The sequence below is a fragment of the Platalea leucorodia genome, assembly GCF_965183815.1.
Source record: "Platalea leucorodia genome assembly, chromosome: 5".
Lineage (NCBI taxonomy): Eukaryota > Metazoa > Chordata > Aves > Pelecaniformes > Threskiornithidae > Platalea > Platalea leucorodia.
In genome coordinates this window covers 34,241,727-34,264,991 of record NC_138827.1, presented here as the reverse complement: position 1 = coordinate 34,264,991, position 23,265 = coordinate 34,241,727, and the positions used below count along the sequence as shown (strand labels likewise).

The 23,265-nt window shown below is 35.9% G+C and overlaps 1 protein-coding gene across 3 annotated transcripts in view; it reads left to right on the top strand.

Annotated features, from left to right (window-relative positions):
• USP33 (ubiquitin specific peptidase 33) overlaps window positions 1-23,000 on the top strand; it is a 44,466-nt gene extending 21,466 nt beyond the window's left edge. For 2 of the 3 annotated variants that reach the window (XM_082313500.1, XM_082313502.1), the window contains exons 11-25: window positions 939-1,359; window positions 1,772-1,912; window positions 4,799-4,911; window positions 6,257-6,429; window positions 6,541-6,635; window positions 7,222-7,255; window positions 8,092-8,137; window positions 8,924-9,104; window positions 10,383-10,509; window positions 12,537-12,706; window positions 14,119-14,200; window positions 16,481-16,589; window positions 18,500-18,602; window positions 19,370-19,438; window positions 21,821-23,000. In XM_082313500.1, coding sequence (XP_082169626.1) covers window positions 939-1,359; window positions 1,772-1,912; window positions 4,799-4,911; window positions 6,257-6,429; window positions 6,541-6,635; window positions 7,222-7,255; window positions 8,092-8,137; window positions 8,924-9,104; window positions 10,383-10,509; window positions 12,537-12,706; window positions 14,119-14,200; window positions 16,481-16,589; window positions 18,500-18,602; window positions 19,370-19,438; window positions 21,821-21,978 — 2,022 coding nt within the window. In that variant the 3' untranslated portion in view covers window positions 21,979-23,000. The remainder of the gene's footprint in view (window positions 1-938; window positions 1,360-1,771; window positions 1,913-4,798; window positions 4,912-6,256; window positions 6,430-6,540; window positions 6,636-7,221; window positions 7,256-8,091; window positions 8,138-8,923; window positions 9,105-10,382; window positions 10,510-12,536; window positions 12,707-14,118; window positions 14,201-16,480; window positions 16,590-18,499; window positions 18,603-19,369; window positions 19,439-21,820) is intronic. The other variant, XM_082313501.1, reaches the window with a different exon arrangement.
• The last annotated feature ends 265 nt before the right edge of the window (window positions 23,001-23,265 follow it).

Below are 23,265 nucleotides of genomic sequence, written 5' to 3'. Positions count from 1 at the left end.
AGATTCTTTTCTTTACCCAAATCCAAAACACAAATCTACAACAAAAGTTGTAGTTTTTAAGAAAAAGAATGTTTTCTAGTCAGCAGTTGTGAGCTTAATAAGTAATTGCTATGACGGATGGGAATGTTGAGCAGCAAAAATTATTGTTATGAACAACCAAAATACGAAAAGGAAAACAGAGGAAAACAGAAGCAGTGGTAGTTGCCAAGAAGAGGCTATTGTTTTCTCCCATGCTTGCTTTATTAGATATTCTCTATTGCCAGGAACCAAGCTGCTGCGTGGATTGTTGAAATTTGATGGCTTTTAAGATATTTCCAAACACAGATTAGACTTGTAGTAATACTTCATAGCTCTTTGTGGAAACACTGATAGTTCAGGAATCTTGAGAAGATTATTTGAGGCTTCAGAAGAATAATTAAGGTCTTGTTGACAGTATGATGCAATTGGACAGACGGGCTAAGTACATCATAATACTTTTTAATAAAGTACTTCCATGCCCAGTGACAGCAAGGCTCTGATTGCTTTGCTGAAGATGCTGCATAAGGTTTTAAAAAACTGTCCCTAAAACATTCTATTACCAGCAAAGCTAGAGTCTGACCACACTGTTGGTAGTTGCTTGAGTTACATTTATGTAACTATGTGTAAGCTATGGCAGTATTTTTGTTAAAGTTGTTGAAATAGGCTTTTTGGGGATTGAAGTGTTTTGGAGGAAACTGTTGTGTTAAGATTACTTGTGACATGCAGGAAATGGATGCAGGAAATAAATATGTGGTCTGAAAATGAAATTTAGTTTTAACATTAGACCTGAAACAGAGGAATTTACCTTATTTAACAGCTAGCTGTAGCTTTCATTTTAGTGATCTGTATCTTTTCCTGATATGACTTTAATATCTTCCAAATAAAATGGAATAATATTGTAAAATTGTTTAAAATCCTAGGATGCACAAGAATTTTTGCGTTGTCTAATGGATTTGCTTCATGAAGAACTTAAAGAACCAGTTGTAGAATTGGAAGATGCCCAGCCTATGAGTGTTGAAGACAGTATGGAAGAAGACAAGAGCCAGTCAGATGTAGGCTTTCAGCCCTGTGAATCCTGTGGTACCTGTGATAAAACAGAAAATGATGCTATTTTCAAACCTGTCTTAGAGGATCCTGCAGAGACAACCATGTTAATTCAGGATGATGATAACAACTCAATCACATCCAAAGACTGGCAGAAAGAAAAAATATCAAGCAACAAGCTTAAACGGTCAAATTCTATGGAGGACTTGGAAAAAGACACAAACACTGCTTCAGAGACCACTGAATTTTTAAATAATCAAGGAACTGTCAAAGTACAGATACACAGCAGATTCTCGGGTAATGCATTACTAGTGTGCAATTGAAATAGTCAAATTCTTAGCCAGAATATCTGTGTGAGTGGAAATGAGTTGAATACAGTAGAGAAGTGTAGGTCAAATAGGGTAGGTGGATTTACTTGTAAACAATACACCTTCTTAATTTATTTTTTCAGTTTAGGTGTTCTGAATTCAATTTGAATTCCCTTGAAAAGCCTAATATTTGTATATTGTAAGGTTTCAGATAACCCAGCAGAGTGGGGTTTTTTGGTTTTTTTCTTAACTTAAAGGTATATGAATTGAGATGGTGCTTCATTCCTAAATGTTCAGTGACTTGACAGTGTGGTTAAATAAATCACATAACTATTGTGTTTGTTAATTCTGCAGTACATTTTTTTGGTAGAATTATGAAATAATGCAAATATTAATTCCAGAGTACATCAGTGATGTCCACATGAATGATATGTCTGCAGCCCAGACCCCATCATCAAATGAAGGGATGAACACACGCTTATCAAACAGTCCTCCAAAATCATTCTCATCATGCTCTTCACTGGCACCAGTCCACAAAAAAGGTATAGGTCATTTATTTTCTCCCTCCTGGTACTGAATTGCTCTGTATTACAGTTTTCATTTTGTTGTATCTTGTGTCTTGCGTAGCAATACAGTGTAGTTCTTAGGGTTTTGTGGGGTTTTTTTGTTTGTTTGTTTGTTTGTTTTAAACCCCGATCCCCAGTGGGGAGAAGGAGCATTATGTAAGCTGGACATACAATAAGAATCCCTTTACTTCTGTAAAATTCTGATTCTTTTGAAGCATGAGTGGTATTTGCCTCTACTTTCGGAGGATGGAATAATACTTTTAGACAGCTTTCTCAGTTGGACTGGTTTGGAGAGACTCGGGAAAATGTGGGAGAAGTTAGTACCCACAGAAAAGTAATGCTTTACAGAGAACATGTGCGTTGGTTCTTCAGCAGAAGTTCAATAAGGCAACATTTTAGTTTATTAAGGTTTAAGGAGCCATGTGTACCTATACTGTAGATAGACTTGTAAATGCTAGCTGCTTTCTGGTTGTTACTGTCTTTGCGGTGTAGACTATTTCTTTTGGCATTTTCCACAGTATGATGTGTTTATCATCATCCACAATGTTGAGACTTTTGCCTTTAGATACAAGACAGTGCAGCTTTAGGGCACAAGGAACAATATATGACATTTTTTTTGCCCTTATTTGTCTAACGGTAGACTATTTTAATAAAAGCTTGTCTTTTGGAACATGCTTTTAAGGCTAGTATTAAACCAAACCAAACCAAAAAACTCCCACAACTTTAATATTGTGATCCTCTTTCATTCAATAGGCTGTCCAGGATAAGTTCTGAAAACGTTCATGTTATCCTTGTACTGCTTTAGCATTGATGTTGAATGGCAATGATTTAGTGGACTTAAATCATTGACCTCCTTTGTTCATTTGTTCAGCAATTTTGACACTGCATCTGTCTCCAGTTTTGGCTTTGCCGTTACAGAAGGGTTTTAGACAAACTGAAGTGAGTCTATCAGAAGAGGTACTAGGTGGCTGGAGCCTGTCACGTACATGGAGAGGCTGGGAGAGCTGGGTTTGTTCAGCCTGGAGAAGGAAAGGCTGAAGGGGAACTGTTGCTGTCATCACCATAATGGGTGGTTATAGAGAAGGCAGAGCCAGACTGTTCTTGAAGCTGTGCAGCAAACAGAAATGGAAGCAAGCTGCAGAAAGGAAAATTTTTATTAGATGGAAGGAAAAAAAAAAAAATCTTTCCATGGAGTGGCTGAATACTGGAACAGAGGTGGGAACCTAGAGGTACCTTGAGGTTCTTGGAGATGGATATTCCAAAGTTCAACTAGAGCTGCTTTGAACAGAGACTGTACCAGATGATATCCAAAGGTCATCTCTTCCAATCTAGACTACTGATTTTTGTCACTTCCTAATAATTTAACTCTTGGTCGTCTTTATTGAGTATTGAGGGAACAGATAACGTGTGCAGTAGAACTGACTAGAGATGTAGTGTGGCAGCTGTTTGCAAGCTTACAAGGTGGGTTGTTTGTTTTTTTTTTTTAATTCCCCATAATGACAGGGGAATTCCCTAGTGTGCCAGGACTTGTGTCTGGGGGCTAATACGTAATTACAACACACCTATTCCCTCCTCTTCCCTTTCCCCCTTGCTGAAAGCATGTGGTATCTGTTGGGTGCCACAATTCTAAGATGCCCCTGCTTGTTATTGTCTTCCATTTCTTCCTGCTGTTTGTTAGTGTGGATAAATGCAGCTCATCCTCCACATCACTGATAAATGAAGACTTTGGAACCATCTTGAAGCAGTTTAGTGGCAAAATAAGTGATTGAAAGGAACCTTAGAGAGTTCTGGGCAAAAGGCTGTATAAGGCAGTTTGTGTCCATGATAAATGAAATACATCTGATGCATTGTGGAAAAGAGGGTTTTTCAGATTACTTCTAATGGTTGTTCTTTCTGCTGGAGATACTTTTAAATTCAGACTTTTCTATTATTTTGGACATCTTTCTAGGTATGGGATGATACAGAGACAATATATAATTCTGCTGGACAGTAAAGAGACAAGAGTACTTGCTTGTGGGCAAACTCTTTATGTACAAAGGAGCCTTGGGAGGTTGTGTTCTATGTGAAGGATTTATTGGAGCAATTCAGTTTCTTTTTCACTGTAATTATTTCCATGTTTCACTGCCTATCTTGTTACTGGCTGTCAGCATTTTGGCAGAGTTTGCCTTTGACTTCTGCAAGACTTTTGAGTGGTCTCTTGGGTAATGTACTGACTCCAGAAGAGGTTTTGTGGTCTTCATTTTAGCCTACTATTCCAGTAATCTGTAGAGCCCAAGAGACTGCTCTGGTGTGTTTACCTAATTAGTAGTGGATTTGGGTGGGGTGCATACATTATTGGATTGGAGTTTTACTTTATTTTTTTTTTTAATAAGCTGCTGTTAGGCTGGACTCTAGGAGTAAATTTAGTCTACTTCAACCCACTGCCATCAGTGATACAATAAACTTGTGTATGAGCTCTTCAACCCAACATGGTTAAAACTTCCTGGAAAGACGTGATCAGATTAAATGTCAGATAGAATGTGCATTTTTAATTTATACCTTGGAGGATTCCTGCCAAGAGAAATCTTGTAGCAGCAGGCTGTAGATTTCAAGACTGGCAGTTTGAGTTTTACTTAAATAGAGGCAAAATTTTCTGGTGTTTGTCCCACATAAACTGCTTGAGGAGCCTACATGAATTGCCTGGTACTAGCAGTTATCCAGTTCTGTAATTTCTAAGAAATATTTTGTACATATAAAACAGGGCTTGGCTCATAATTTAATCCTAAATAGGTGTGATCTCTAATTAATTATGCCAAGTTGAAGGAAATCAGAATCCACTGTATCTTGATTTACTTTCAGCATTTTATTTTTGTTATTTTATAGTTTCAACTGTATCATCACCAAAAAGGAAGAAGCGCAAGAAGTACAGGAGTGTTATCTCTGATATATTTGATGGGACTATAATAAGCTCAGTACAGTGCTTGACTTGTGATCGGGTGAGTAAAGAGGGGAAGTTCTAGCTTTTAATATGTTTTTTTTTTTTCCTCAATACAAATACTTACAGTTTTACAAATACGGTCATTCTCTGGTAACTTTATTCTTTTGTGGCAGATTTCCTCAGAAGGTTAGGTTGTTTCATACTTGTTCACTCAAATAGTAATAGCAGCTACTACCAGCACTTTGTGTTTAGACTAGTTTGCTTTCATTGAGCTGGATATTTACTCAGAGCTGAAAAATAACATTTTGAGATTTGGCTTACAGCAAGGATGGAGGAAGAGGCTTGCTCTTCAACTTCGCTTAGGTATGATTAGTTTCTAGTACTGTTCTGAATATCCTAATGCATATCTGCTACTGTCGTAAGTTCTCAGGTACATAATGTTACAAAGAAAAGTAAAAGACAGTAGTCCAATCATACTGCTATAACAATCTTATCAGGTAGATTGAGGCTAAGAAAATTCATGTCTTTCAAAAAATCCAGGTAAAGACACTTACTTTTACAGGTTATATGAATCATTAACTGCTTTCTGAAGTTGTCCTCTACTGCAACATGTGGTGCAATATAGGAACAGTTGATTTTTTTCTGTACTATTTGCTCATAGAATTACTTAGAACAGCACACATGATCATTTTAAAAAAGTCAATTATCTAAACATGTCTAGTGGACCACTTTAGTTTCAAAGCAATAGTATCCAGTATTGGATATCCAAATCTTTGCATTGGGGACAAGTTTCTCAACATAAAGTTTAAACCTGGCCCCGATGCAGTTGCATGCCCTTACTGCTTCCCTCGCTTTAGATCTAAGAATACCGAGACCTCAGGGTAATCTGGTGAGCAAGTTCAAAAAACAAATAAGAGTTTTTAAAGTTTGCTTGATGTTTTACTCTGTGACTATGTGATCATTAAATCCAACATGGGAGAAAGAAAATGCACAGCTGGGTCTTTTTTGCAGTGGGTCCAGTTACATCAGGTCAAGATAATGTCAAAGGAAAATACTGTCAAAACAATGGGCTGAAGCTTTCTGAAACGAGCTTGTATAACAGGAGCCTAAGGCAAAAATCATAGTGCTTTGTATGACTAGTAGGAAGACAAGTAATTAATAACGACTTAAAAAAAAGTTTCAGTGACAACAATGTGCAAGTTCACTCTAAAATGTTATTTTTTTCTTCCTCTTTTTTTTAGAAAATGAATTCTTATGTATCCTTATTTATAATTAATTCACTACCTAGTGGAATTTTCAACTAGACAGTGACTTAGTAGTTACTGGTGAACCTTACAGAATTCAATTTAATTGCTGTTTCTCTTCAAGCTGAACTATTTTGTTTCATTTGTTTTCTTCTTTAGCTGTCTGTAACCCTGGAGACCTTTCAGGATCTGTCCTTGCCTATTCCAGGTAAGGAAGATCTTGCTAAACTCCATTCTGCAAGTCATCAGACATCTCTAGTCAAGGCAGGGTCATGTGGAGAAGCGTATGCCCCCCAGGGATGGATAGCTTTTTTTATGGAATATTTCAAAAGGTAAATAATATCTACCCTGTTCTATTTATTTATCTATTTTAAAATTCCAGTTTCTGCTCTTCTGGCAGAACATTTGTTGGTTTTCTTTCTTTTCTGTCAATGATGTTTCAGGTTTGTTGTCTCATGTGTTCCTAGCTGGTTTTGGGGTCCAGTTGTAACCTTACAAGATTGTCTTGCTGCCTTTTTCGCCAGAGATGAGCTCAAGGGTAAGAGGTTAATTACATGAACATGTTTCTTCTGGGTTTTTTTCCTCCTGACACAATAAGATGATTAATATCTTCTTAGCATCACGCAATTAAGCAAAGGCCACCTGCTAGACTGTAATACAGTCGTTCCTTGCTCTTATGGGATCATTCATTTCAAAAAGGTAAGCTTCTCAGTCAACTAAATATTGGAGGCAAGAAATGCCCATGAAAGCTGCTTTAGAAATGTCAAATAACTCTGAATTTGGTTTAATGAAATGGTATCAACTGAAGGTTCATAAAAATTTCAAAAACCACTATATTAATACTCATTCTCGTAACCTTAATTTGGACTTAGTAAATTATTTCCGTTGTAAATTATATAGCATTGTCTCTTCAGATTATGCTGTAGTGCCTCATAGTTGAAAGCATAAAGCCTAAGAACCTTTCTGTTTAGTTGCTATGTCAACACTCTTATGACTGTTAAATATTGAATGCAACCTAAAGATAAGTTCCCTTGAAACTTTTACATACCAAATGTATGCTCTGGAAGGGTAACTATTTGGATTTAGAAAATAATGGTGGTTTGTCTTCTCCCTGATATTTGCAGGTGATAACATGTACAGCTGTGGAAGGTGTAAAAAGTAAGCTGGCTTTTACCTTTGTTTGTTTTAACTTGTCTCAATTTGAGTGCTTTAATGCTTCTGTTAGTCAAGAGGCATTTATTTCTGTTGGATATGTCGCAGTGCTATTAATCTTTTGATACTACCTTATGTTCTGGCTGTCAGAAACTTAGTATTACAAAGGTGCAGGAGTCACAAAGCACTGACTCGCTGTACCATATTGCAAGCCAAATGTGCTTAATTCTTTTTCATGTTCCTTACAATTTTAGACCTTTGTAAATTGTTTTTGATAAAATAGAAGCTTTCAGCCCTCTATATTACTAGCAGGTTTTCATTGATATGCAGTAGGTCACTTCAGTGAAAGTTAAAACTTTTAACTTCAGTTAAAAATAAATAAATATACTATGGCTTTAAATACTAAAGAACCAAGAAACCAAAGTGGTCTGAAGACTGCTCAAAGCCCTTTATGGAAAAGGAGTGTTATTCCTTGCTATGTAACTGGTGATCTGCTGTAGGTAATTTCTTAAATAAACTTAGTTGGTTTCTTTTTTCTCTTTTGCTGAATAATCAGCTTTAGTGAAGCTTTAAAGTTCTTTCCTTTGTGCTAAGACAAACTTAGCTAGATGGAACTTGATTATCTGTACTTGCTGATTTGAATTTTTCAGCAGTACAGATTGTCTTCTGAAGTGTCATTGTTTGTATCATTTTGGCTACTCCATGTCTAGTCTACATTCCAGAAATATTTTGGGTTTACTAGTGTAATGTTCAGCTTAGACTTTTCCTGATCTAGCACAGTAAAATAAAACCTTTTCAGAACTAAGTACTGGTTATTTTGTTTTGTTTTTTTTTTTGCTTAGGTTAAGAAATGGAGTGAAATTCTGCAAAGTGCAAAAATTTCCTGAGGTACTGTTACTACATGCACTTTAAAGCACTTTTTCTGCATGATTAGGAATGTGGTAAGACTAATGAGTTGCATGGAGTAAATTGTGTTTATAATGTTATATGATGAAAGCATATCTTCATATTGGCATTTGTTTTAAGAATGTGAGCAATGTTTCATTATTCATCATGTAAGAAAGTAAACCTTGTACATGAAAAGCAAAGTTAGAAGGATGGGGTTTTTCTATGTTGTTACTGTCAGCCTGCAGAACTTATTTATACTGTAGATCATAGAATTAAACACCAGAGCCAGACTGGAAATCTTTTCTATAAGTAACGCTTGTAACTTTACGTTTTAAAAGTAATCCAGTCTTACACCTCAAAACATGAGTTGATGGCTGCAATAATCAGGAAGAATTAATGTCCCTTGTGACAAGATTGTGCAGTAGGTGCATTGAGGAAGAGAAAAGGTATGTTGTTCATTGCTGCATCAGTGTTAGTAACTGTTCAGGACTGTGGGGGTTTTTGGCTTTTTTTTTGTTGTTGTTGTTTGGTTTTTCTTTTTTTTTTTTATAATGTTGGTAAGATGTCTTCGAGAATTACAAATTCATTTCTAACTCCTTGAGCTGCAATTGATTTAAAAAAAAAATAAATTGTAGAACACAGAGCTTATAATAGTTGCCTCAAGCTATAGGAAAAAGTGACCCTTTGGGGATGATAAAAGGAAAAGATGGCATGCACAGTGTAGTTATTATATATCAAATAGTAGCATGTATAGTTCTTGAGTGAATCTGTCGATCCTTCTTACAGATATTGTGCATTCATCTCAAAAGATTTAGACATGAACTAATGTTTTCCACAAAAATTGGGACCCATGTGTCCTTTCCCTTGGAAGGCCTTGATCTTCAGCCTTTCCTTGCGAAGGACAGTCCAGCTCAAATAGTGACTTATGATCTCTTATCTGTCATCTGCCATCATGGAACTGCCAGCAGTAAGTATGAGGTTGATTGTTTGGTCTTTGCAGTTGATATTCACATCAGCACTTCTGTTTAAGGATGATATCTATATACTGAAGGGTAAATAGATGAGCATTGGTAGTTATAATGTGAAAGATAAATGCTGTGATTTTTGCCTTGAGCCATAAGATGGCTTGCTCTTAAAGAGTTGACACATCTTTGAAATTGTATGGCATACCTGAATAAAATTGTAGGTGGAAAAACGTTAACAGATCCTGGAATATTAAGTAAAACACCTACATGCATTATTGAAAGTGAACAGTATAAATATACAAATAATGTTACATGCCAGCAGATGACCAGTTGATCGGCTGTTCTACAGCTGTTGTTTGTCTAGAGTTTTGATGCTTTGTATGCCTTACTTTTTTGGAAAGAGTTCACAAAGCACCACAAAGATGCCAGTAATTTTTTTCAAAGATGTTCTCTTGGGTGATCGCTGCCAATTAACCCCAAAACAGGCAGTAACTGCTATTTATGGGTAGTGACGAGTAGCTGAATAAATGTCTTATTGCTATATGTTAAGCTCGTTCCTGCCCAAGTGCTTTCAGTATTTATAAGATTTGGAAAATGGCAGAACGAAAAGTTTGAAACCAGAAACTTCACGGATTTTTACAGAAGTTACCCACCCCCTCCTACTCCCCAAACTTGAGGTATCCATTGTTTAGATTAAGTTGTTTCCATTTTTTCTGGATGCTTTTTCATCTTCCCATTTAGTGCTTGCTGAATGATGCTTCTCGCAATCAGTTCAGTAGATATTTGATTATTTAATTATTGACAGTTGAAAATGTATTTAAAAATAGTAATAATTTAAAACATATTCTGAATAGTCTTCAAAACATAGTTAAGTATGGTCTTGATATCACGTAGCTGTTAGACATCTATGCTAACTTCTATTATAAAGCATACAAAAATTCGAAAAGAGTTCACTGTGGAAACTGATTAGGGTAAATTGTTCAGACAGTCTGATTTGAATATCATGGTTCAGGAGTGCATTCACTAGACAACAGGCTATTTGATGTGTTCAAGAACATGCTGAAAGTAGTGTTCAACTTTCTACTAGCTGATAGAAATTCAGAAAAAAAAGCTGATCCTGAGTTTGACAGAAGTTAGTATCCAGGTCCTGTCTGCTAATGATTTAATGTTTGTCCCATTTAAGACTTGGTTTTTTTGGACTTAGTATGCAATACATAAAAAGGAAGTAAAATGGGCAGCTCTGGACATTTTTTTAATAACTCTTGCTTCTCACACTCTAGGTGGACATTATATAGCTTATTGTCGCAACAATTTAAATAATTTGTGGTATGAATTTGATGACCAGAGTGTCACAGAAGTATCAGAATCCACAGTGCAAAATGCAGAAGCCTATGTTCTCTTCTACAGGTAAGAAATTAAAAGTACAATCATACTCATATTAGTCAGGTATGTAAATAACTTTTTTAAGCAGTTGAGCAGCTTTCAGAAATTAGCTGCCCCACAAGAATTATAATGGAAGAATCTGACGAACCAGAAAAGCCTATGCTGGAGAGAGACTTAATCCTTCAGTTATGTCCTTAACACTTGCTTTGTCACTGCTAAAACATGTATAGAAGTTAAAATGAAAATTAAATCTGCATAAATAAAGTATAGTAAGATGACTAGAAAGAGAACTTTAAGCAACTGTTAGAACTGGCCACTAATTACCTTGTTTTCAATTAAAGGAAAGGAATTCTGCACATGGGGAGGTTTTGCACACAGACTCCAACTGTTAAAGCTCTAAAGTGTATTGTGGAAAGTCTTTAGCAGATGGGATGTGAACAATAGAGGTTTTACTGTGGTGTAATTTAATTTCAGGGAATTTATAGGCTCGTCTTTTCCTGAAAGTTGAAATGAAACATGAGAAGTCATGTTGTTATCATCTTCAGTCTAAGGAATTTTTGTACTTGAAATAATAAAAGCAACTTAACTCAATTTTCAAATTCTAGATTTCTGGTACTCAGATCAAATTTCCACTAGAAGTTGACTGCAAAATAGATTGTGTCAGAGTTGCACAAGAAATGATATGTGTTCTGAGAATGTTTAAACTTTCATTAGGAGTACTTGTACCTGTCACTGCCTGAGCTAAGCCTGTAGGTCTGAGTCAGTAGGTCTTTTAAAAGGAATGTGGAAGTCATGCTGTATTGCCAAGAAAGAACACTGTACCTGATTGTGGGCAAACATATTAAAATAAATTATAAAATAATAGCATTCATAAAATTTGGTTTTGAAAAAGAATATACCCACAAAACACTACCACACACACAAAACAGATGTTCTTTCACTGCATTTTAGAAAGCTTAGTGGACATATGTATGCATTTTTAAATTACAGCTGGAAAGTGAACTTAGCTACTTCAATTTCATTTCCAGACTTTTAAGGTTTTTGTTAAATAATTTTGATCTGAATTTAAACAGGTAATGTATTTTAATTGGGTTCATAGCATTTGGGTTTTTTTCCTACTCTCTTAGTCTTGTTTTGCTATACTATAAATAGCCTTGTTGCTGTAGCCATTAGGTCTACCTGAAGTTTTTCTATCAGCTATTTGAGTCAAATTCGTCTCTGTAAATTAACTCAGGTGGCCCAGCTTTTGTGTAATGCTGAGTGAAGTTTCAGGTGAGGGTTTTGGAGGATGGAATGTATGGTTCAAACCTGCTTTCAGAGAAGAGATATTCTATTCAATCTAAAAATAGAGGAGCAGAGGTACTTCAGTTGGACAGCAGCAACAGCCTCAATAAGAACAGTAGAGGGATACAGGAGAAGTAGGGGAATTACCTGATCTACTTGCTGTTCAACCTTACTTCTGAGAGTAAGTAAGGAACATCCGCCCAAGGCATACAGCTTGCAAAGCTTTAGCTCAAAAGATGCATAGAGGAAATGGGCAGGTGGGCAGAGCCTTATCTTCTTCTCCTGTGGTAGTAACCACCTCTGCGGTATAGTCTGCTGTCTCTGTTGCAGTCCAACTATTTGCTTTAGGTTGAATGGAAACTGTCAGGGGTCTTTGAGCTGTTGAATTAAGCAGGCAAAAGTTCTCATAAGCATGATAACACCTGTGCCATGGCTTATCAGAACTAAGGACAAGCATAGGTTTAACAGAGCAAGTAGTCTTTGCTGCCCTTCCCACTCTGTACTAACTGTACTGACTCTTGTGACACACAGTTCTGTAATGTGACAGTCTAGGTTCCTCCCACACATTTAGATGGTGGCTCTGGCTGCGCATTAAAGGTGCAAGTTTTTTCACGTGGTAAGTCGACTACTTCATGCTAGTGGAACTTTGAAGTATAGACAAGGCCCAGATAACTTACTTGAAAGTACAATTTTCTTTTCACAAAGTAAATTATCTGTGCTGTACACAAGGATATACATTTGTTTAATGATTTCTATTTCGGTAATAGAAAGAGCAGTGAAGAAGCACAGAGAGAGAGACGGAGGATATCAGGTCTACTGAATATGATGGAACCAAGTCTTCTGCAGTTCTATGTTTCCAGACAGTGGTTAAATAAATTCAAGACTTTTGCAGAGCCAGGACCAATTTCAAATAATGACTTTCTCTGTATGCATGGAGGTGAGACTGAGTATCATTTAAAAAGAATTTGTCTGTTGACTTGCAGCTATATAGGGATGTACACTTGTTTTAATTAAAGGAATTATGAATATAGTAAGTTCATATTATAACCTCTGTAATTTCTTAGGTAAATTAGAACTATAACTTCTAAGTAAATGATTTCTCTCATTTTAGTAGCTGACTAGTTGGAGATGATACTGTGTGAAGTTCTAATTTTTTTTCTTTTCTCTGCACATTTGATTTTGTTTATAAGCTTTCTTGATTCTTAAAGAGGAACAGTTTGGCTTATCTGCTTGCTTCCTAAATATGTATGTTCTCATTTTTAAAAATCCGGTCACTTTATCACCATCCTTAATACTTTGGTCTGCCAATCTAAATCTTTTTCTCAGCTACATGCTAGAAGCAACAAGAAGGTTTGAAATCTGCGGAACAAGAAATTGGTCTGGTGCAGAGTATCCAATGCATAACAGTGTGGAAACAGAGTAGTAATTTTGTATATTTTGTATAGGAGCATAAAAATTTTCTTTGTGCTAAATGTTAATAAAAATGAGAGAATTACATTAAGAAAAACATATTTGAGTAAATATCCATATTTGAGTGCTAACATTCCAAGAAATCATTACTATGTGGTGTTCTTTTACCTATTTTCTAATAAAAAATACAGCTGTATTAGATTAGCAGTTAAAGGTGCTGCCCCTGTTGCTGAACCAAACTTTTAACATAGGAATGTTGTGCCCCTGTAGCAATTTGCAGAGTGTGTACATGTGAGCCCTTGTGGCTGTGCCTTTCCTTTCGCAGGGTTACAGCAGATGACTCTTGTTGTACGAGTGGCTGAACTACTAAATTTGCCCTATTCAGAAGAATTCCTGCATAGCACATTGCTGCTTACCATGTGCTTCAACTCACTGCTGCTAATTCTGCAAGCTCCTCTATTTCTGCCTCCCTCAAAATTTCACTACTTTCAAGCATTCATGTTGTTTGAAGTAATTCAAAAAGGTCTACAGCAAATAAGTGAATTTTGAATAGACAGTTTGCTAATGTGTTCACATGCATAAACAAAATATTTAATCACTCTAACATTTTAATTGTATACCTTAAGAAGCGTTTTTGCAATCAGTATCTGAAAAGGATTCTAGCCCTTTAATTTTAATCTTTCATGTAGTTTGCTTCTGCTTTTTATAAACTTTTCAGCCTCATAAAAGAGTAAAATTAGAGTAGTCTCTTTAAATACAGTAACAGATTATACTGTGGTAAAACTCATTTCACATGATTTCTCTGAATTCATTGAAAGGTTGTGGTTTGGTGTTTTGTTTTGTTTTTTTTTTTTTATTTAGATACATCTAACATAGTCTCTTCCCCCCTCTCCCAATAAAATCCACAAGTTGGTTTTTTTTTTTTCCCTGTTTCTGCAGGTGTTCCTCCACACAAAGCTAGCTTCATAGAGGACCTAGTTGTAATGCTACCTCAAAATATATGGGATAATCTGTATAGCAGGTAAGTTCTGTACTGTAACTGGAAAAAACCCAGTGATACGGTTTTAGAGCAAACATGTGCCAAGCAGCAACCACAGACTTCAGAATTACTGAATCAGAAAGATAGATAGATAGATAGATACACACTCTAGGCACAAAGCTAAGTGAAGGGATTGTGAATGGCCGATTTATATAATTTGCTTGTGCAAAGTAATGCTAAAAGCCTACGTAAAGTAGTGTGTTACTGGGATAATACTTGAGTATTAAAGCAATAAACATATATGGTATGTACATTGTGATACAAAGTAGGTCAGCAGAAGTACGCTTTGCAAGAGGTATTTTTAAAGAGCTCTCTGTATCAGCTTCCTGTTCTCTGTTGGACGGAGACAGCTTTTCTTTTATGTTGGCTTTGAATCCATAGCCTCAGCTGCCAGTACTGCTTCAAAATAACTTATATCTAAGCGTTCCCTATAACTATTCCACACTTTTTAATGTAGGTCAGGTATAAGTGCTTGCTTATAAAGGAGGGATTCTTACAAGAGGTATCTCCTTTTAAAGTAACAAAAAGCAGCAGAAGAGCTTTGCTGATGACCTTAAGGACTCAGTATTGCACTTGCATTAAATATTTTTAACTGTTAATTTCCTGCCACCTAAGCGCTATAACTAAAGGGTTGAGGTTTTTTTGTTTTAGTTTCAATGGACACAAGTGAAGAAAAGAAACAATACTATTTCCAGCTTATTTCCACTTTCCTAGATGTACTGAATCTTTCTTCCAACCAACAAAGGCATTATCTGTTTTCTGTATGCAGAAATATTTGTTAAATCTGAACGAAAATGTTTTTAAACTTCTCATTAATTTCCCTTCTCTATAAACTTTTTTAACAAGATGTCAAACGTCAGTCATTTGATAGAGAGGTAGAAGTCCCAGAGATGGCAGGGTCCTCCAGATTTTGAGAGTAATCTACTAGGTAGAAAAGAGGTATGAATTGTTATTGCTAACATTTGTCTGTTCTGTCTGGCTTCCTGACTGGCGGATGCACCCTTCAACACAGAGTAGCTCTGAAGCAACCACGTTTTGCTTTTTGTCTTGCTGTTATCTGGGAATTATGGGAGAGTACCATGGCTGCAGTGGGTGAGAATTTAGGGTGAGGAAGTCAACTATGGTGGAAGCTGACTTCTACTGAGATAGTATTAAGGAAAAGGAGATATTCGTCTAGGATGCCAATTGCCAGTCTGTGTCCCAAACACATTTATTTTGCTGCTCACGTGGCACTACTATTCAATTCCCAATACTTTGGGGTCAGAGTTGCTTCTATATAACATAGTATAATCCATACTTGACCTATTTCAGTTAAAAACTTGTGAAATGACCCGTGCAGTCTAAAGACAAAATGTCATCTTCAGAGGTGCAATTTAAGTGGTAGGTGAGAGGTGTTCCATCCCTCTGATCATTTTTGTGGCCCTTCTCTGGACCCGCTCCAACAGGTCCATGTCCTTCTTGTACTGAGGACCCCAGAGCTGGAGGCAGTACTCCAGGTGGGGTCTCACCAGAGCAGAGTAGAGGGGGAGAAATCCCCTCCCTCAACCTGCTGGCCCCACTTCTTTTGATGCAGCCCAGGGTATGGTTGGCCTTCTGGGCTGCGAGAGCGCATTGCCAGCTCGTGTCCAGCTTTTCATCTACCAATACCCTCAAGTCCTTCTTGGCAGGGCTGCTCTCAATGTGTGTGTATGTATATATCTCCTGCGCTTCTCAGTGCCCCTGAAGACTTCCATGTATGCAGTTTCACACAAGGAAAATAAGGAGAGAAGGGTCATGGAGAATAACTTTTTAAGAACAAAACAACAAACAAGTTTAGAGGCTGGTGTCAGGGAGGTAGCAAACTGATGAAGAGCCTGCAATGGAATAGAGGAACATGGTTAAGATAGAACTGGCTGGAACATTTCCATAAGCTGTTTCTTAGAGGCCTTTAATAAAATCACACATGGTGTATACATAACAGAATACTTGCTCACTGACATGTTCTTCCCATAGTAATGCCTTTTGAAGTATGTGATACTGCAGAATTTGAGATGGTTTGTACTGGCTTTAGGCAGTCAGAACTTAGAAAATGGTTATGTCTTAGGATGGATTACAAAATATTACTAGGAAAATAGATTATGGCGTTTGTGGGTCAGTGTGACTGGCATGTATCAGATTTCTGTTACATATTATAAGAAGCTGACACTTGCGATGTCTATAGGTGCATGATCTTTTTATGTGGTATTTTCCACAAGGTTAATGTTTTTTTTACTTTTACTGCAGGTATGGAGGAGGACCAGCTGTTAACCATCTGTATGTTTGTCACACCTGCCAAATAGAGTCTGAAAGAATTGAAAAAAGAAGGAAAAATGAATTGGAAATGTTTATTCGGGTAAAAAAGTAAACTTGTTCATTCTGCTTTTTGACATCAGCTGATATTCATGACTTAACCCAAGGGGTGACCAGAAGTGCATAGGTGATGCCTGTAGCAAATGGACTTCATTAAATATCTGTATACCTATATGGAATCTCTTTGCTGTTGGCAACAGTAACGTTCTTGTGATATCCCACATAACTGTTGATATGGAAATGTACTTATAGAAAATATTTAATGTGTTTCTTAAATTGCTTTTTTTATAGTATGGAAACAGAGTGCAGCCACATGAGCGGTTGTTCTTTATACACTGCCAGTGATCTGTTCTGTGCAATCCGATAAAGTTTAAGTGCAATAATACTGTGCCAGCAGAAAGTTAATCATAATCTTTATCTCTAGTTCTAATTTTAAAAATATCATTAGAGGCATAAACAAACAAATAACTCAGTGTGAAGGAAATACCTTAGTATTGTAATGGATCCGTAAAATTAATATCAAGCAGCTACTATATTTTCCATGAGTTAGATTACGTGCGTGAGTCTGATAAAAAAACTAGTAGTAATAATTTTGTAATTCTTAAACTAAAAATGTGTTTTGAAGTTTTCAGTGAAAATAAATGCAGAGATATTGGAGTCCCATTTCTGCTACCTTAATTCACGAGAGATAGAAAAACAGAATTGCAGCTGTTGTTTCAGTTCTGCCTGTGCTTGAATCACACTTCAGAGATTGTGTCAGCTTTTCCATATTTTAACTGCTATTTGAACTTTTTAGTAATTGATTTTTCTTTAGTCTCGGTTACCACTGGATAGTAATTATTATTAACAACATTGAGTCAACCTCATTTGCTTTAGCGATGAGTATTTTTCCAGTATGCACAATGATTATACGTGCAGTGTTGTGCAAGTATTGTTACTGGTTAGCAGACAGAAAATTCTGTTATCGTCTATAAAGATTGCTTTAGGGAATGATTGCAAAACATATTCTATCTGAAACCTTAAGAAGTTGTGTTGATGCCTTAGGTTCATGGCTTCAAGGGGGAAGTATAGCTGTATTATTACAGAGCTAAAACATAATGGTTTTAAAGGTTTAAGTGACTTTTTGCATGTTTCTTAATAACATTGTAAAAAGATCTGTAGTCTCTGAAAAAGAATAAAATGTTGAACTTCCTGAAATCTTAATTATAAAAAAAATATTTTTTTACAATGATAGAAACAAATTTAGTTAAATGCAACTGAGACTCTTTACTTAGCTGTTTTTTGTAATTTATACAGTCACGTTGCCTTGCAACAGAAACTCAGAAAACCAGTATGTGATTTTTTTTTTTTTTTTTTTTAAATTTTAAAATAGTAGGAACAGAAAATATTTGTGTGTTTTAAATCGAAGCAAAGAAGAGTCATGAAAAGTCCCAGTGTTTTAGTTCACCATGCCTTTCTTGGAATCGTACTGGCATCTGTTCAAAGTATTAGGGGAAAAAACAAACATAGATGAAGATATAGCTCATCACACAAAGAACCTTCCATAAAATTATGGGGCAAACCTTTCAAAACATTGTTTTATTTTATTTTACAAACCTAAGTTTTCTGCTTTCTTTTGCAACTTGAAAGTTCAGCCTTCACAGTAATTATCCAGTAGTGTTTGATGGGTAAGCACTTGTGCTTAAGAAGAACTTTTTGCTGTTTTCAGGATAAATAAATAAATAAATTCTCAAGTAAAGAATAAATCATCTTTTAATATGAAGGCTACCACTACATCAAAATCTCACCTTGGGAATGCACCAGGTCGTTACAGTTCTGATGGTCAGTAGTTCTTTAAAATGTTTGTAGCAGTGTAATAGTATGCTGTTAATAATTCCAGTGGTTAAAAGAATTCAGTAATTTAAAGAAAAAAAAAAGGGGGGGCAGAAAAACACTGATTCTTTTTCCTTTCAGCTTAATAGAGCATTCCAAGAAGAAGAATCTCCATCAACGTTTTACTGCATTAGTATGCAATGGTTCAGAGAATGGGAAGGATTTGTAAAGGGTAAAGACAGTGGTAAGTTGTGCTCCATTTCAAAATATGGGTAATTTTTTCTTTTTTGTTGTCATGCAGTGGTACTGTTTAAATTGTTTCTGCTTTTATAGAAGGCTGTAAGAAGAACCAGATAGAGAAGGCAACAAAAGCTCTTAAAACAAACATCTAAGACACAGGTTTTATAGGTTACAAATAGATCCAGGAACAAAATTACAGAACATAGTCAAATAATTCACAAGAATGGATAATGGGATAGTTGTGGAAAGAATGTTGCTTGTTTGCAGGGGGTTTGCTGTTAGCAGCAGCAGGAAAATTGGATCGAAGTACAAGGGAGGATGGATTTTGTGCAAACTGATAGATAATGCTACAGCTTCTGGGGGAAAGGTGACCTCACTGTCACAACCTAAACTCATAGATAAGTGAGTAACAACTATGATAATATCACTTTAGCCTACTTTAGGTGCCTCTAAAGTTTTGAAATGGAATCACTGATAAAATGTTCTACAGTCTTGTCCGAGCCTGCTCTAGGACAACTTTTCTAGGGTTAGGACTTAGGATTAGTTTGTGTTTTGCGTTGCTTCAAGACTTATTGTAATCATGAATGCTTTAAAAAACTTGCTCTTAATTAAAATTATTATTAGCTTTTAACAACTTAGAATGTACTGTTAAGCAGGACAAGAACAAGCAGTAATCAAACAAGCTATGTCTCCTTCCATGTGAAAATAGCACCTCCAACCTGCCGTTTGTTTTCAGCTCTCCCAATTTTAATCATCTTTCTGTTACACTAGATCCTCCTGGTCCTATTGATAATGCTAAGATCGCAGTAACAAAATGTGGAAATGCTGTGCTAAAACAAGGTAGGTGTCCACTATTCCTGCAGCTTTGGGCTCCTTATGATATATTTGCTGAAGTTTGGAAAATTTATTATGATTTTTTTTAACTGTTATCATAAAATGGCATTTCCTAGTGAATCTGTGTTGTGCCCATTTTGGGGGGAGCAGCTTATGCTTAAAATAGAGAATTAGTATCTGTAATAGACTAATCCAAGTACAGATGAGAGTGTAGAAGGAAGTGCAGAGTAACTTTAAAATGGTGAAAGTGTGCTTTGGCTTTGTATCACTTGGTTTAGTATGAGTTTTCTTAATGTCAATTGGGAGATGCTTGGCTTTTAAACTGTGTCAAATATCTGTATGTAGTTATTTGAATCTTGAAACCTAATTTGAATTGAGAGCTACTTCTGACACAGGGAAATAAACTGCAATAAATGCTGGTGCTCATTTTTTTTGCAAGTTATTTGCCACTGTACATTGCAAAAACTTCTTTAGCCTGCAAAGATACAGATTTCTTAGTTATTCTTCACAATCAGATGCTTAATACCATTTATTTGAAATGTGTAGGTACAGAGAAAAAAATTCTAATATGGCCTGCTTTATGAAGACTTTAGATTTAATATGAATATTTAAATTCATTGTAGCTCAGCTTAAAAAAAAAAAATTGCAGCATTAAGATTAACCTTTATTTAACTGGATTTTTTCCTGATTTAACTTAATGCTGCAGCATACAGTGGACCTACCAATTGCAGTTCACTGGGGGCCACTAGCCCCTGCATAAACCTCACCAGTTGTAAAATGTCAAGAGCGTATTTAAAAAAGAATGAGTTGTTGCACTCATGAGTTTTGCAGTACATTTTAATGATTTAAGCACTAATCTAGAATTCAAGTAAAAGCATCCCACTGATATGTAGCAAAAAAAAAAAAAAAAAGTTGTTTTAGAATCAATAAGTGATAGCAGATTAGCCAGTTGTTGACTTAACTTTGTCTACATTGGTTCAAATTAGAACTTGGGTAGAAAGGAAGGCGAATAGGCTGTGGAAAATTTGTCTTTTAAGTCATGAGAGAAGAGGTGGGAGCGCAACTAAATAGTGTACAGTATTACATACGTCTGTGATCCAGTGGTCCCGATCCCAGTGCTTAGTTTGCTGTGCCTGTTCAGTTAAACCCGACTGTTAGAAAGGCTGGAATCTGGATAAGAGTGAAGATCTGCTCCTGTGCCTGCAGAGATGGAGTTGGTTTTTTTGAGTACCTGAACCTAAATAAGTAAAACTGAGGTATAACGTCATTAGTACTGGCATAGGATCTGCGTCATGACTTCCAGATGAAGCTTTGCATGGTTGAGTTAGTGTAGCTAAACAAATGTGCAGCCCTTTGTACGCTTCCTTTTTGGAAACCTTTTATACGTAAAGTACAGTAATAGGCACACTGGAGCAGGTGGTGAGGACAGAAGAGTATAGGAGAAGTCCTCTTGTTACAGCACGCTTTTTTTTTTAAGTAGGAGGGTGCTGAAATTAGGCTTAACAAGACAAATTAATAGTATATAATAAGGATATTGGAGGAAAGTTGCTGCAGGGCAGGTTTTTAATGAGTTGCTTAAAGAAGGGGTTTATTCAGATAGAATAGAAATTTGTCATCTCTGCCTATGTTAGTGTGAAGAAATCACTTCAACTATATCAGAGAGGATCCTTGTGTTAAAACCTAGAGGGGTAAAGTGCTGATGCTCCCTTGCCCTTTGACACTATAAAAGGTTATGGAAAGTCAGAAATTATTATTGGATGCTGACCTGAGACAGGAGAAGGACCTCTAGCCAGAGGAACAGAATCATAAACAAAGACTTTAATCAGTGAACAAAAAGCAATCAGGCTGACCCATCAGTGCTACATACAAGGAGCATTAGTGGGGCTGTTAATGTTCTAATCGTGGTTTCTCTCTGGGGTTCTGAGAATTTCACTGTGGTTCTCGCACTTCTATTCTTTACTATCAATATTAATGTCTTTGATGAAACAAGAATCTTGAGTCCTTGAACTTTACTGTGTAATTGATGGGACTGCAGATCCTTACATTAATATGAATCGTTGTTTCCTGTGTACCAAGAGGTACAAGTTGTCATCTTGATTGATACGTATCAGATAATGTGTTTATCATAGAACCTTCATGTGTTTTATGCTTGAGGTGTGTTAAGTATTTGGATAGTTTAGAGCAGGTAGTTGTAAGAATCAAGAAGTATAAAGTTAACACAAAATAATGTCATTGGGTTTTGTAGTTGGTGTGAGATAAAGCACAAATTCAGATTAAGGTTTTAAATTTGAATCTATATTTTTTTTCTTTTTGTATCTGTTATGGACTTCAAAGAAATAACAAAAGAATTATTCTAAATAGTAATTAAAATTTTAAAAATGTTTTCAGGTGCAGATTCTGGACAAATATCTGAAGAAACGTGGAATTTTCTTCAGTCGATCTATGGTGGAGGTCCAGAGGTTATACTCAGACCACCTGTTCCTCCAGTAGAACCTGATATCTTGCAAACAGAGGAGAAGATTGAATTAGAAACTCATGGTCTGTAGCTATTGAGAAAAAGATGACCTTGTAAGGAATCCAGCTTCCTTACAAAATGCCCAAAATACATTCCTGAAAGTTTTATTCTCTTATGTCTGTTGGAGGCACAGCTCACTGGGCATTACATTAACTACAGAATAGTAAGTTGAAATATGTATTACAATTTGTTTAAATAGAGGCTGTTTCTCTGTTTTGGAAGGCATGTGGTTTGTACATTTTGGAGTGTTTGGTCAATGGAAAAAAAAGTAATTTCTGAACTTTTTGGTATAAGTCAAAATCCTGTTATATCCTTAGACTTGAAAAACGGGGACAAATTTAGAAATGTTCAATAACCCTTCTGATTCCTGATTGGGCTTCTGATATCTACAAACTTTTGCCTGTCTTAATTGTACAGTCTTGACAAGCCTAGGTATATGGGGAGTATATTTTAAATGGATTGCAATCAATGACAAAGAAAAAGGATTTTAATTTCCTAAATGCTCAGGAAAAAAATTCTCACTTATTTTGCACTGTAAGTATATGAAATGGTTAGTATATAACATCCAAATACTTACTGTATTTGAATGGATCAAACATTAGTGTAGATTGAATATTGTTTTAGTCAGCAAATGTCATAACTTATTACCTACTAAATTCTACATCTTATTGTAGTCTTCTGTAACTCTATAAACCGGGCTAGTGTCTTTAATAGTATATGTGACAAAAAGATTTAGTCTTCTCTAAGGTAATGTTTGAGAGCATGAAGTGTGAAATGTAAAATGATTATGGACATGAGTGATATAAATTTCAGAAATTAAATTGTCTGGTCTCTTGAATTACGTTCATAAACAGTTCCATTTTAAGGATTTTATTGTATTGTTAAAAATTTCCATTGGCATGATGACCTATAATGTCAGAAGCTGGATAAAATGTATATATTGCAAAACTTTACTGAATGATTCATATTGGAATGCAGAATGGCACTTGCTCTTGTTTTTGCCTGATACTGTTACCAAATGAGCAGAATTATTCAAGGCTGGATCAATAAAAAAAAAAAAAAATTAAACTGTGGAGGGGGGGGAGGGAGCTTTCTTAAACGTTTTACATTTATTACATTCATATAAAAGCTTTTGAATTAATGCTGTGGTACTGCTCTCACACCCATATAACGGTATTTCTTGACCACTTTATGTTCAGGCAATGATGTTGACAGTTCTAGCTCCAAACTAAGAAAATGCTGACATAGCATTCTTCTGGATAGTTTTATATCTGGTATAAAACCAAACTAGTTTTGAACTTTGTACAGCACTTAAAGC